General features: G+C 37.8%; 1 protein-coding gene across 1 annotated transcript in view; it reads right to left on the bottom strand.

Moving 5' to 3' along the window:
* Positions 1–16,478, bottom strand: part of LOC134543144 (glutamate dehydrogenase, mitochondrial) — a 39,761-nt gene that overhangs the window by 7,904 nt on the left and 15,379 nt on the right. The window contains exons 2-5 of the mRNA XM_063387997.1: positions 6,831–7,031; positions 4,454–4,540; positions 2,618–2,805; positions 1,780–1,896 (exon numbers count right to left, since the gene is read on the bottom strand). Coding sequence (XP_063244067.1) covers positions 1,780–1,896; positions 2,618–2,805; positions 4,454–4,540; positions 6,831–7,031 — 593 coding nt within the window. The remainder of the gene's footprint in view (positions 1–1,779; positions 1,897–2,617; positions 2,806–4,453; positions 4,541–6,830; positions 7,032–16,478) is intronic.

The raw sequence follows: 16,478 nt of genomic DNA, 5'->3' as shown, positions 1-16,478 counted from the left end.
GAGTTGAAGAAACAGACTGCGATGCATTACTTTCAGCTTACAAAGATTTTATTCTGGAGTTTGGTTCGTCATCACAGTTTCGAAATTTCAAACCTGAAGCTGACCGTTTGGATTCATTGTTATTTGGTAGTGCAAACTCTAGTTCCAACTACGTAGGATTATGGTGTGTGATGAAAATGCTGCTGATTTTGTCACATGGACAAGCCTCTGTTGAGAGAGGTTTCTCAGTTAACAGGCAAATTGAAGTAGAAAACATGCATGACCGTACAGTAATTTCGCAGAGAATCATTTGTCAGCATGTTACATCTGTTGGTGGTGTCTCAAATGTAAACATTACAAATGATCTGATAGCTTCAGCAGCAAGCGCACGCCAAAAATGGCAAAGCTTTTTGGAAGAGAAAAGGCGCAAGAAAGAAACAGAACAGCAGAAGTTAAAACGAAAAAATATCACAGATGAAATAGATGAACTCAAGACCAAGAAACAAAGAATCGAAGCAGATATTTGTGAACTCACAAAATCAGCTGATAGGTTCTCTGAACAGGCGGAAGCAACCGGTTTTTTAACCATGGTGTCAAAGTCCAACAGCCTTCGAAGAACAGCCAAAGAAAAATCTGCATCCCTTGCTGAAGTAAACAGACAGTTATGTGAGAAGTTAGAAGAATATAAAAATCACTAAGGTATTGTGTGAATGTTACGTAGGTTTTTAGGTAGGGATTAAATTTAGTAGAAAAACATACTTAACATACTAAAAATACAAAAGCAGAAATAGAAATGTTGCGAAACTAAACTTAATTTGACTTACTTAAGTAAAAATTTGATGTAGCTAATATAATTTATTTTTACTGTGGTCCTTGAAAAATTATTGTACAGTCCTTGAAAAGTCCTTGGAAAGTCCTTGAAAGTTAATTGTAAGTTCCTGTAAGAACCCTGTAATTATGACGTAGCCCAAGCCACAATTTGCAATTAGTATCACCCTCATAAAATATGTTCATTAGCAGTAATTCATATTTTCTTTGTTATTTCATTATTATTATTAATTTTTTTTTTTTTAAATATTGTTGTCAGTTAATCCATTTGTATTAGTGTTGGTATTTGAGAAAAAAGGGAGCCAGTTAAAATGTGGTGTTACAGACGACAGTTTAAAATTTATTATGTGGATACTGTAACAAAAATTTATTAAGGCTATGTTGGTGAAAGCAGTTTTTTTGGCAATCTTAATGCATAAAAGAGAAGACTGGTTGAATGTACTGCAAGGTATTTAATAATGGTAAAGGAAAAAGAGTAAGAAAACTGGAAAAAAGAAAAGTTCTGAAGGGAATAAAATAAAATTTAAGATACATAAAGTACATTATAAAAAATTAAGAATTAGTAGGAAGGGCATATCCAACCCAAAATGGTAAAGGTGTAATTTTTTTGAAATGCAACATTTATTTATAGAAAGTACGGCCCATGAAGCCATACAATAAACAAAATAAAATATATTTTTTTATTATTTTTTTTTATAATAGTGAGGATTAATTACAAAAATTAAACTACAGAATCTTGCTCCTTGTTTCTACAGTTTATATGGAGGGCAAATGCGCCCTTTCATTTTTCCCATGGATTCACTCTTGATTAGTAGTTAAAAGCATAAACAAGCAGGTACTGAAAGTTACAACTGCCAATCAAACTACCAACCAAGTAAAAATCAAATGTATTTTTTTTAAATATATGACTGAAGTATTATAAAACTATCAAAACTATCATTACTTACAACCTTAAAATCATTGCTCAAATACCTTGGGGTCGATTCCGTCAGGATTGTATATGGAACCATCACGCTCAATTACTCCAACACACTTCGCTCCAGCGCGATGCAAGTACCGCATGGTATGCAATCCTACGTTGCCGAAACCCTGAAAACAAATACCACGTTCACTAGGTCCAAACTCACGTACATGCACTCACTTGCTCATGACTACCTAGATGGGATTCATGCCAAATGTATTTTTTGGACGTTTGAATTCATTTTACCTGGCTATAGTTATTTTGCATCTTCCTAACATAACATTTAACTGTGCAAAAAAAAGTATTAATAAAGAAATTATCTGAAGTACAATTTACAAAAGACTACAAAATGGTACACACATGAACATCAAATTAAATAAACATCCATGCAATGAAAATTACATTTACTGCTAACTAACCATTGAATTTAATTGCAAAAATATGTATAGTTTTGTAGAACCAATCTTCCTAAAGAAAATGTTTACTGAGATTCTTGCCAATTGTAAAAACCAAGAATTTCTGTGAATTTGATGAAGATCTAAATTTAGCATGTAATAGCATTCAACAAAATGTTTAGCATCTAGTATTTAGCATTTAGAGCCATCACTATTTTATCAACTCTAGTGATTCAATAAGAGTAAAAAAATGTACATGAACATTTTGGTGTTAACATAAAATTTTAATAACAAAATACTGTAAAAATATAATGTGACTTTAATCAAAGAATGTACCCACCTACAACTCTCTTCATACAGAATAACAAATTTATTTAGCCAATCCCAGGTGTAGTCCAATGGAATGCCACAGAAAATAATCCAAACGAACGTGAGAACATGGAAGAAGGCTCACCTGCACGATGAAGGTCTTGCCGCCCCAGCCCGGCGTGGTGCCGATCATGCTCATGTAGTTGGCCTCGTTGATGAAGTTCTCGAGGCCGTGGAAGACGCCGCGGCCCGTCGCAGAGATGCGCCCGTGGATGCCCCCCTGGTTGATGGGCTTGCCCGTCACACACGCGTGCGCGTTTATGTCCGTGTGGCCTGCAAGCACGACCGCACCGCCCCTCCCGCTGCAGACCAGCCCGACACACCGCACTGCGTACAGTACGATACTGCCCAATGTCCATCATGACCGCACCTTCCTCCCGCTACAGGTAAGTTCCTCTCCGACCACCTTGCATGGTACAGTTTGATACCATCTGTGTGCTTCTCATTCCAAACAATAGCCTAGTATGTACACACCATGTTACATATAACGCACAGTCCATTCGTGCTTAACTAAAAAAAATTCATAAGAACCTCCCTAACGATGACACAAATTTTTAGCTAAAAACTGCCAGGCACAAACATAATTATGATAATATTTTCATATAATATCTCATTGTGGCCAAACAAAACCAATGATTAGGGTAACCAATGCATTGTTCGTACCCTCTTGGGCAATCAAAAATTAAGGAGTTGTTAATAACCCCTTTACTTCATTACATTCACCACTATCAAGGGGTGGTTTGTAATATCACAAAATACCTCAAAAATTAACTGTTAAATTTGTTAATGAACAAAAAAAATAACTTTATTTGTAAGTTCAATCCTCACAAATAAGCCCACATTGTCCATAATTATCTCTGGGACACATATCTAACCCAAGCATAGCGTATCTTAAATTGATAGCCCTAATATTTAATTTGATTTCTAACTACATTTACTTTACAAGTTTATAGTAAGACAGTCAAACACATTTATTTAGCATGAAATTAAAATACCAAGTATGACAAAAAAATTAAAACATGTGTTATAAATATAAACTAATCACATGGTCTGAAATTCACCAATTTTAGGCACTGTTCATGCGTTAAGTGTAGTTTGCTGCCAAGTCGGAAACAAAATAAGATTAAAGTATCCGCATTTATCCATTACTTGCAAGCTATCAGTCTTTATTAAGAGTTTTTAAACATTCTTAAGACTTCTAAGGGCCCTTATTCAACTAAAAAAAAATTAAGGACTTTTGGCTCAATTCTAGATACTGATACTGCCAGTTGCAGAAAAACTTATCAAGTGCAAAAAAAAGTAGGGGAAAAAATGAAAACATGGAAGTTGGCCAATGAAAATAAATTGAATGGTGGAATGAAGGAAAATATAATATGTAGACAAAATAGTACTATGGAAAAAGAGACGAATGAGTTTTGAAATGATTGTTGCTGTCATTTATACGAGGAAGACTGAATTAATAAGTTGAATTTAATATAATTATAAAGTTAATAAATAAGTATGCAATAAAAAATTTGTTGGTACAGTGCAGAAAGAGAATGTGTGTTCTTTACTGTAGTGAAGACCAGGGAAGGATGGTTTGTGTTTCACAATATCGAATAAATTCTGAGGACTGGCAAAATTTTTAACTGAATGCATCCACCTGCCTTGTTCTAAACAACATAAAATGCATTTTTTTTTTTCAAAACCAAATTAAATATTCACTATTCGATTCTCAAATTTTAAGAGTACCAGAGAATTACAATGAATTCAACTGCTGTCTTTCAAATATGATATAAGCAAGTGCAGATAATTAAGCTAAGCACATCAGCATGTTTGCCAATTTCTTACAACTGCAAATGGTATACAACACAAGGCCACACTTAACTGAATGTTGCTCATGTGAACTGTCAAAAGTCAAGAGGCGAGGAGTGGGACTCACCTATGGTTTTAGCGTAGGTGTCCGCGATCCACGACATTTCCCGCTCGCCTGTGCCCATGTCAGGAGCCGGTACGTCCAAGCCAGGCCCTGCGCAGAATATCTCGCATGAGACATGCTCACGACACACACACACTCTGTTAAGACACACTTAGTCCCATTTACAAAAACTTATTAAAACTTATAGCAAGTCAATGCGTCAAACAAAAAATTATAAACTTATAGAACACCCCCAAAAATTTGCATGAGATATTCATGAAAGTTTGCAATCCTACATAAGTAACAAGGCATTGGTAACTTTTTAATTGCTATTTTTTTCTAAGTATATCACACTCACGTATAAATTTGAATGTTGATTCTTTAGTTTCAGATGATGAAAAGTTAAGGATAATATATTTTTACAATAAAATATAATAGGGAAAATTAATTTTTGCTCTGCAAAGCAAAAAAAGAAAGTTGCAAAAATGCAATCAAAGCTACAAGAAGGTAAAGAGATAAGAGATAAAGGTAGGGTTTAAATTCCAATTCATTTTTGGATGCTGAGACATCCAAGGTAATGACTTCCGAACTAATCGCCACCATCACCGTTGAAATAATGAGTAAGTGTCAAAATATTATAATTTTTCTTTCAGAATTACATATCATGTGTTACACGGTGTCCAGCAAAATCCACAAACCCAATTCCTTGATTTAATTAGATCTTTTAAAAAGCATGACCAATATAAATTTTTGTGCTACATACTTTTCAACACTGAACGTTGTAACCAAGAACTAATGGATTTTTCAAGCCATGACAAAAATTGTTTTCACAATAACCTTTGAAGTGATGATTCTTACATAACACTCCTAAGAACCATCACAGAGAGAATCCAGCTTTACGTGCCAAATATAAAACCTTGGCACATCACCACTAAACCAACCCACTCTGAACCCAAGTACAATGTGTAACACAGTTATTAGGCTAGCGACACAGGATAAGCTTGGCCTAACCATTTCATTTGAATTCCCTGACATAGAATTTTTTTTTCCTTCTTCAGCAATTGAAAGTTTACTGGATTAATCCAGGTTTTCAGTGTTTTCTCTGGTGCTGAACATCCAGTAATCACATAGTGTGTGTCACAAAACTTATATCAAACTTTTAAGTTCTCACAAGTAGACCAAACGTCTACGTACCCTCTGCCAGTGGTGGCCTTAGACTTTGTGCGACCCTGGGCCATTTTGGGACGATGCCATATCAGGGGCACCCAGTGGGTATGAAATAGTCCCAAGAGAAAAGGAGAGGGTTCTGTGGCACTCACCAGGAAAATAGAAAAAACAAACTTTTTAACAAAATGTTTTTATGCCAGGCTTGGAAGAAAAAAAAAAACAGTTTTAAAAAAAGACCTGGTTTTTTAAGTTTAAACCTGGTTTTTTTGTTTTTTTTAAATTACGTTAGTTATTCTGGTTTTCAGCATGTTCAAATGAAAGCAGTACAACATCCTGCTTCCTGCCACTCATGTTGAACCAGAAAAGTTGCAACATCAAAGGAACTTAAGTCCGGCAAATCTGCACATCCGACTGGGACTTGACCACAGAAAAGGGTATTTTCCCACACAGGAGGAGGATTCCCCACAGAATAGGAATTAACTATTAAAATATTTTTTTTAAATTTATGAGGAATATTAAGTTGTGTATGATTTACAAAGTATTCAGATAATTTAATATTAGAGTGGAATCAACCTTTCATTAAAAAATAATTAGATATCCAATTTAAAAATATATTATTTAAAAAAAACATTTAGGATTTATAAAATTTTTGGTTTGAATCAGCCAACATTGTTTTACGCCATTCACATTAACAAAATCGCGCCTGAGTATTGGAGTGTTCTATGTCCACTTTTTTAGGTTTTTTATGCTATGGACATGAAATTAATATTAGTATTCATTTGTACTATATTCACACCAGTGGCGTAGCCAGGATTTGTGTATGGGGGGGTGTTAAGAAGCATGGCCCCCCCCCCATATTAAATTGGGGGGTCCGGGGGTCCTCCCATGGGAAAATTTGGATTTTAAGGTGTAAAATTGTGCTATTTTAGCAGTTTTCAGTACTTAATTTTAAATATTGTAATGGTAAAAATTTTATTAATTTTAATATAAAATTTGTTTGAGTGATGAATAAGAAATTAATTAAAGATATGGTGCTAAGGGGGGGGGGGGGGTTGTACCCCCTAACCTCCCACCCCCCTGGCTACGCCCCTGATCCACACACGTCTACGCACATAAAAATGTTTGTTCTTAATTTAAGACCAATATTATTTTGTTCTATGTCATGATATTCATAGTTGTTTGAACTTTGAAATGCTTATATCTCAGTTCCGACTTCAACGGACACAACACGCACCGATGAAGCCCTTCTTGGCCAGCTCCAGCGTGAAGCGGCGGGTGATCTTCTCCAGCTCGTGCTCGCTGTACTCCTTGGGGTTCAGCTTGAGGCCCGCCTTGCCGCCGCCGAAGGGCACGTCCACGCACGCGCACTTGAAGGTCATGAGGGCGGACAGCGCCTTCACCTCGTCGCGGTTCACGTCCGACGAGAACCGGATACCTGCAACCCCGTCACCCGACCACTCAGCCCCGGTATCCGAGTCGGGGGGTTCATACCTACCCTGTGGCTGGTAGGAACTGTTCCGCCCAGACCAACTAGGGAAGCCTTCTTTTCACAGACGAGAGAGCCAAACGCCCGATCGTGCATCTTCGGTTGTTTTTTTTTGTTCATTGTAAATAAATATGGCGGTCTTGATTAAAAGGAATGACCATAAACAAGGCAACGGTATTTATTGCTACATTAAAGATACTGTGAAATCATATAAACGGTTTCCTAGTGCTGGATAGCTACATATTAAAAAGTTATTTGCTAAGCAACCATAAAATGATTTTACAGTATTTTAATGTAGCTATACTTGCCTAATATAACCAACCAAACACAATGTTTTAAAGTATTTATAATGTAGCCAACCTATCCTAATCGACCGCAAACTTTAATGCCACACCTGTTTATACAATGAGATAGAACGGCGTATGACGTATGAGTAAGCTACATTCCAAATAAATACACCTGTAGTTGTGGTACGGGAAAAAAAAAGCTAGCATGAACTTCGGGTGTGGCTCTCTCGTCTGTGAAATAAAGGCTTCCCAGACAAACTATGCCGCTGGACAGTCATATGTTTTCCTTGCTTCTAATATGTTCTTGCACATGACTTTCAATAATCAAAAAAAAATCTACTAAACAGTCCTTGTTAAAAGGTTTTTATGAACTTGAACACAAATATTTTATGCCAGTTCTATCCTGTACTGAAAGCAAGGAAAACTATATAGATTTTGATTAACCGATCGTATGTAGCCTTCGTCTCAAAACCTGGTGGACCGGAAACTGACTCCTTCCTACCGTGCGTTATCGACCTCAGGAGTGTGGCAGAATTTCATTCCTTCCTACCGTGCGTTATCGACCTCAGGAGTGTGGCAGAATTTCATTTCGATAAAGGAGGGGGGGGGGGAGGGGGCCGATGGGGCTTGTGCCCCGGGCGACGCATTTTCGTGGGGAGGGGTTGCGCTAAACTGGCAGAGTAAATTTTCTTCCTACATATATTTATGTGAATATGGTAGTGTTAGAACATTAAAAAAAAATTGAGGGCAGATGAACTGAAAGATACACACGTGTATATCGTCAAATATTTAAAAACTGGTTATTTTTCGCGTACTATCCAACTTGAGATGCATTAAAATAAAAATGACTGCAAAAAAAAATCTGTTTACCATCTAAGTTGAATAAAAGATATTTGGAATAGTGGAATTAATATGCGGTATCGATGTGAGGTGTTGTCGGGGAGGGTTATGGTTTGGTTGACGAGTTCTTTCCCCGGGTGTAAGCCCTGCGGCCAAGCACCAAAGACGATGCCGAGAGAGAAGCTGACGCGCGCGGCGGGCAAAGTGCGGTCAGCCGGGCCTCTGGTTACCGCGGACTGGCGCCTCGTCTCACGTAACCCGGGGCTCTGCCCCCGACCCTGTCCTCGCGCGCGGTACAACACATCGTGGGCTTAGTGGAAAAAGTTGGTAAGTCCACTTTTTTGTGAAAACGAGTTAACTTCACAGATGAAGTTGTAAGGGCAATATCTTCGCCAATAAGAAAACGTTTGGAAGTCCAAATAATGAATGATTGTGGACGTTTTCTTCTAGCTTTATTTCGGCAAGTCCATTATAACGCTATTCTAGGCAAGCAAAACTTGTTAAGTGAACTAAGTCTTTTTCCAGAAATTGAACTTACCGACTTTTTCCACTAAGCCCACGATATACAAACTATTCTACGGGATCTCACCTCATCAAACTTGCCGAACGAACATTGCTGTGCTCGTGACTTTTTCGGTGTCGTCATGACCCTACAAGATTATTTAACACAGTGTTCGCAGGCTTTCGCGGCCACTGTCTGAAGTAGCTTGGCTTCTGGGCTGTAGCCGCGTCCTATAAGCGAATAATTCACCGACGTTTCGGTCGACATTGCAGTCGCCATCATCAGGGAGCAGTTTTACCTGTAACTGCTCCCTGATGAAAACGTGTCGGTGAATTATTCGCCAAGGACACGGCTACAATCCAGAAGCCAAAAAGCTACTTCATTATTTGACGCACTTCATTTTCAAGTGAAATTTTGACAGTATGAAACCGCCAGGCTATCAGGGGTGTGTGGGGGGTTAATGAGAGCGACGCTCGCTGGTGCTTCTAGCGCGGTGTCGCCTCTGAACTTGTAGTACTCATCCGCCCTTGGCAAATTCTTAAATATTTTTCGTAACAGAGACACGAGTATGGTAGCGGGAGCAGTTTTCCTGCAGCTTCGCACGCCGCGCGTGTGTGTCCGGGTGGGAGGGGCATGGGCGATAAAAGTCCCGTTCACCTCGACTGACGCAGGGGGATCAAACCGGAACGAAGCAGTTGCGGCCTCGCGTCTAGCGGCTGGTGGGACGCGATGACGTCAGGTCCGGCGGACTCCCAATGGGCGACGTCGGAGGGTCTGCCGGCAATTGTACGTTTCGTTGTTTCGGGGACGCACCACAACGCCGAAATGCCAAATTGACCACAACGCCGACAGCTAGAAAACTTCTGTATACCACAACACCGAATTACCACAACGCCGAAATACACTAACGCCGAAAAATGTCATTGCAGGACTGCTACAAAGGTTAGACTAGGTTAGGCTAGGATAGGCTAGGTTAAGTTAGGTTATATTACATTACGCTAGGTTAGTTTAGGTTAGGTAAGGTTAGGTTTTATTGTGGTATTTCGGCGTTAAGGTACATTTAAAAAACACACACAAATTAATTCAGTTGTTATTTCGGCTTTTTGGTACACAGCAGTTTTCTAGCTGTCGGCGTTGAGGTCAATTTTGACATTCGGCGTTATGGTATTTCGGCGTTCTGGGTAACAACCCGTACGTTTCGGTTCACAGAGCGAGTTGGGCGCAGTGGCAAATGCATCAGACCGCTCATTACCGAGGATCATAACCACCCTGATTGCGGTTTCACATAATTTTCCAGAGACCATGGGCGGTTAATAACAATCATCGTGTTGTGTGTAGCTTCAGGTATTTAAGTAGTACCTCAATAAAGTTACTGTGCACAACCTACTTCTGGTCCAGATAACGAGGCCTATAATATTTGATATTGTAACATTTTTTAAGGTCTTTATCATCAGAATAATCACTTTAGTAACTAATTTAGAGTTTTTAAAAATAAAAATAAATAAAACCACTCGAGACGCAGTATATAAAACTGCACATATAACTGTAAGGTACTCGAAGCAAGGGACCCCCCCCCCCTCCCCCCAATCGCGCTACGACAGCGGCAGCGACCAGTGTGGTTGGAGCATGGACATTTTTTTTTTCTCGATCAAATTAATTTTTCGTAACCGTGAAATTCAAACTCATGGGTTGCCATTTGTTACGTTTCCGTGTATTGTGCAAGCGTCTCGCGGTTAAGTAATCCGTTTCAGTGCCATTGTCCCCACAGCAGAATGTTCGCCACAAAAAATTAATTTACTTTCTTTTTTTTTTTGTAATGCAATAACATTTTCAAACTGTTCAAAAAAATATATATTTTTTTTCATGACCGGTCAGACCAAGCCACTATGTTGGCATGCATGGCATGAAAGATGATGTTGAAGCATGGTTCCGACCCGACGCGACAGGCGTACGTGTAAACCCGGCCTCGCCGCCGTCTGGCGCTGGCACAAACGGAAACCGCGGATGCCAACATTAAAAAAAAAAAAAAAAAAAAAGGGGGCGAGACTTTTGAAAGGATTCGGCGAGAATGTATTCTCTACCTGGCGCCCTTTCACCGCCCCTCCCCCCCCCTCCTCCATCGAAACAGGCCATTGGGTGAAGAACGAGGAGGAGGCGGGGAATGCGACGTTGCCTCGCTTCCCCTTATTTCGCGATTCGAAGGCAGGGAGAACCCATTCCCTGACCCCGAGTCAGAACTGCGAATAATCCGTGTTCGTGCATCTTCGAAAATTTTTTTTATTGCTGTTGTAAAAGCAGAAGGTAGATTATTTGAGATGTATTAAATGATATTCTAGCAAAAATTCGTTCTTTTTTTTTTCCCCAAAGAGGAAGGGGGTTGAATTAATTAATGTTGGCTATGGAAGGGCAGCGACATTGAAAATACTCAAAAATCGTGAAAAAGTATTAAGTATCTAAAATTAGTTTTTTTAAAGACCGCGTAGTTACACGAACGAACGGCGAATTTGGAATATGCACGGGGACCTCCAGGCACGCCAATTACTAATCACATTTATGCAATAAAACACACGTAAATCAGGCGCGATGAATGTTACGGCAAATACTACACTACGAAATAATTAGCATACCTATAAAGAAATGAGCTAGTTAATCAATTCATTACGTAGTTTTAAAATTACACAACTTTACAAACACAGTATAAGCTAGCAACACAAAAGAGCTAGAATGTCAACATTTATGGTAAGTATTTGAATTCTTGGGGGCAAATTAATTTTAATGCACATATAATAAGCTGAACTGAAGTCAACCTTACTGGATTCTACCACAATTATGCGCAAGATATTTCTCGCTCGAAGCGCAGACACGTTATTTCTATGGCACGCTCAACATAGACACCAAAACTGAGAACTTGATGTAAGCTTTTGGACATACACCATTGCTAAGAACATGTCTGTAGAAGAAAATTACAAAAAACCCAAAAGACAAAAACACAAAATTAAGCAAAAAAATTATGTTAACAGGATATAAACACCACATAATATTCCATAACAGGAATATGGTCAACAAACAAAGAAAAACAAAGAAAAATTGACTAAGAGAACGAAAAAAAAAAACACAAATGATGACAGCACCAAAATATTGAACACAAAAAAAAATTCAGCACAACGGTTGAAACGAGACAAAAACACGACAAAACGAAAATACGAAACAAACACAATAGTTTTCCAAAACAGAAGAGAACGAATTTTTTTTGTGCTGTCATCATTTGTTTGTTGACAATATTCCTGTTATGGAATATCATGTGGTGTTTATATCCTGTTGACAACAGCAATTTTTTGCTTAATTTTGTGTTTTTGTCTTTTGGTTATTTTGTAGTTTTCTTCTACAGACATACATGTTCTTAGCAATGGCGTTATGTCCAAAAGCTTACATCAAGACAATATCTAGTGTTCTATTATTACTTTGTAATTTATTTTTATTATAAATGTAAATTCTGCTCGTGTTATTATATATACACATCAATTAAATGAATACTTCGTAACCTTGATATGAAATATCACTGTTGCCATGTGTTACGTTTACGTGCATTGCGGACGCAGCAGACGTGATAGTGAATTGTCCCGGGAGATAACGTTTACGTGATCCATCTCCGTGTCATTGTAAAACGGACCTAACATGTCATTTTATCTCAGTTTCGTAATAAATAAACAACACTCCGCAATTCCGTAAAACTCCACAAGTGGGCGTCCAAATCAGTAATCGTCGCGGAGAATCCGTAGTAGACTTGGCAGCGCTGCAGGACTGACCGGGGGTCTGTGAACGCGGGCTTCTCGAGGGGAAAGAGAGCAAGCAGTCGACCGCAGCAGGAACTGGGTCAGCCCGGTTGCGCAAGGCTCCGGAAATTGTGCGAATGCGTTATGCGAAGTCATTGTACTATCGGGCTATAAGTTATATATATTTTTTTTTTCAAAAACTTTTTTTTTTTTAACTTCTTGTTAATAACCACCTATTATCCTTCGGACTGAACACCACACAAACAAGTTATTTTTGACGTGACGTCTAATAAATCGATGAACGCCGGCTGCACGCACGAAAAAGTGTTCCGTTACGCACATTGTCCCGTTACGCTGTGTCCTGTTACGCTCACTGTACGCTTGCGCCGCATCTATCTCTCTTCCACTCGATTGGAACAACCATCGATTTGACTTTTTCGAGGCACATTAAACTTGAAACACTCCCATTCGTTTCCTATTGTTCCTATCATCGTCCTATCCTTAACAGAATAACACAGATTGGAAGAAGTTAAATAGCAAAAATGTATAAAAGTTATAATTAAAATAATCTCTTCGTTAAAGTAATACACATATTTGAATTAATGAGTGCAAATAAAAGTAAATTTATCAATTAAATTGCAGATTTCATTTCACTCCTTCTTTGTATCCATAAAAATAGTGATAATTCAATAAAAATGATTCAATTTTATTCATAAAAGTATGCAATCATTTCATCAATGTTTTGTTATAACGTCACGTTAAACTATCATTTCATCAATGTTTTGTTATGACGTTGTCACGTTAAACTATCGTCCGTAAACCGACTTTACAGACAACCAATTTTTATTTGTTTCAGTTTTTTAAATTTCTAAATGGCCAGTATTTGGCAAGCGATTGCGATGCAATTGAATGCAATGCGTTTTGTATTTCAATTATGTTCATTTAAGTGCATTTTCTTGGCTTCTGGGTGTAGACCGTTGTCAGGTAATTGTCTTGCGACGTTTCGGCATTCATCGCAGCTGCCATCATCAGGTAGACTAAGTCTGTGTGTCAGTTTATCGGCCTGCGTTTAAGCTACGTGTCGAAGGGTTTCTCGAAGGCCCGCGGCGTACTTGAAGATTTACAACGGACATCAACTCAGCGAGACGGCGTTATCGCGCCGACTTGCAGGCGAACCACCGGGTCGCTAATCCTCAATATTATCTTTGAAAGATTTGTGCAATGGGAGTGCGTGACTTGATGTAAGCTTTTGGACATACGCCATTGCTAGGCACAAGTATGTCTGCAGAAGAAAACTAAAAATACCCAAAAAAGAAAAAACGCAAAATAAGCAAAACAAATTGCTGTTGTCAACAGGATATTAAACACCACATAATATTCCATAACAGGAATATGGTCAATAAACAAAGAAAAACAAAGAAAAATTGACTAAGAGAACGAAAAAAAAAAAAAACACAAATGATGACAGCACCAAAATATTGAACACAAAAAAAAATTCAGCACAACGGTTGAAACGAGACAAAAACACGACAAAACGAAAAGACAAAACAAACACAATAGTTTTCCAAAACAGAAGAAAACGAAAAAATCCTTGATATCGCGTCGGCAACACACACCACGACTTGGTAAGGCGCTGCAAAAATCTGGGGATCAGGGAATCCTAGACTAGAAAATATTTTCCCGCTTTCAAGACAGTAAGAACGACGGTTAATTCCCTCAGCAGCGCAATACTTGGCCCGCGTAGGAATTACTCTCAATAATAACGGCACCGATAAATCACACTTTGCCCTTCTCCTCTGACCGTGGGTTGAGAGGGGGGGGGGGGGGGGGGGGGAATGGTTTTACATTTACCATTCTTCTATGTTGGACCGCAAAAGGGATGAAAAGTGTCAGTTTTGTTTATTTATAAAAGCCACATTATTTATGAAGCAAAATAATCAGGATGTAAGTTATTCGGCATTATTTATAAACATACTAAATCTACAATCTACCAAATTTTCATACTACTAGCTGAAATTATTCTAAAGGTGTGAAAAATTTGTGAACCTGTTTTTAACATAAAAAAAATTCATATCTACTGTTCCAATCAAATTTAATTTATATATTGGCAATTATTATAAGCATACATCAAGTATTTATCAAAGGTGTTCCGAAATACCACCTCTTTCAAATTGTAACAGGGGTGAACAAAATTTAAAAAAAATGAAATCCACTAAATCAGTATCTGCAAGACAAAATATAAATTCAACATAAATGTAAGTTTGTTATAAATATTTTGGATTTCACATCTGTGGTTAAAAAAAAATAGATGAGTTTGTTTTCCTTGGTACACTGATATTGCCATATGTACAAAATCTTTAGTTCTGAATTTTCTCATAGGCATCACTGCGTGAAAAGAGGAGATGAGTGAGAAATTTAGGAATTTTTTCAAGCAATACTAAGCAAAACTACTAATGAACAAATACGCAAAATAAGAAATCTGCAACATGTAATCTTCAATTTAAATTAAAAAAAGTTTCAAAAATATTAAATTTTTAGATGTCTGTAATAAAGTTAAATTATTTCATTATTCTGACCATAGCTATAAAAATATAAATGAAAGTGTAAGTGTAAACAATGAAAATCTTGAATAAAACTAAAAACGTGTGTGTTTCACAATTTTTTTTTAAAAATTGTCCACCTCATGAAATGGAGAAGAAAAAAAAAGAGAAGTGTGATTTCATCAAGGTAAAATATATCCTCGAATACACTAAAAAGGTAGGTAATTATAAAATCGCATACTTGATCTAAATAAAACATAATTTAACACGCTGATGCACTGCCACTTCAGAAAATATCATTATTGAACGATTTTGTTATAGAATAAAACTTTTAAACGCCAAAAATTGCACTGTGTATGTTTCTTTAGTAGAAACGTTTGTAATTCATTACATAGCTTTCTGTAAAATACCAGCAATACCCTGTGATTTGGCGAGCTAAAGCGTGGGATACTCGCTAGTTCCATGCACGTGCGCGGGCGACAACTGGTGACCTACATTCCTGGCAGCCGGCGAGATAACAGAGACGACTGATAACCTTCACGGATCGAGTTGGTAACGGCACAGTGGTTAGGGTGCTGCATCAGCCGTTGCAAGCAAAGTTGGGCCTCCCTGATCGCACACAAGGTCATGTGTCACGTGATTGCCCGGCAAGTTAATTTTCACCGGTTTGGCAGCTGTTGGAAAAATACATTACCAATTTTCAACTAACCCATTTTCGTAACAAAGTTTATTATGATCCACACTCAACAAATATACTTCGTTTCCGTAGGGATCATAAAATTTTGAACGCTTACGTTACTACTGTAATAATATTAATATACTTGTCTTTCCGTATTTACCATCAATGATTTTCCAATTAAAAAAAAAAAACACGCACTACCAACTCCTGGCTAAACGACCTCGTACATGTTTCTACTGGAATGCTGCTTCGCTCAAAGAAGGAACTGTTTCACCTGCAGGAAAGGTCACCGTTTTAGACCAACAATATATAGTACACTGGCGTGACAGTGTTGCAGCAAGCCGCCAGACCACTGTTCGAAGAGCCAACTGTCACAAACGTACCTATTCTACAATAGACGGCAATGGTAAACTGAATCGTTATTCACTTTGCAAGCACCATTATAAAACTTAAGAAGATATTTGGGAAACTACACAAAACAGGCATTTTGTGATGGAATATAATAATATATATAATTACTTGAACATTTTCAAATGCACAATACATACTAAGAAGCTAGTAGAGTAATCAAAAATGGAAAGTTTCTGTATAAAAAAATGTATGAATGTTCCAAATGCCCATATAAACTATAACAGTTATCCCGAAAGAAAAAAAAATTATCAACGCTACTGCCGTAGAAAGAAAAAAAAACTTACTTTTGCGATACATGGTGGCAAAGTTTCTAACAAAACAATAAACGTAACAGGGTTCTTATGATAAATTTACATGAATATCA

This window comes from Bacillus rossius (assembly GCF_032445375.1).
Source record: "Bacillus rossius redtenbacheri isolate Brsri chromosome 9 unlocalized genomic scaffold, Brsri_v3 Brsri_v3_scf9_2, whole genome shotgun sequence".
NCBI classification, from domain to species: domain Eukaryota; kingdom Metazoa; phylum Arthropoda; class Insecta; order Phasmatodea; family Bacillidae; genus Bacillus; species Bacillus rossius.
Note: the sequence above shows the minus strand (reverse complement) of the source record. Positions and strands in the feature narration are given on the sequence as shown.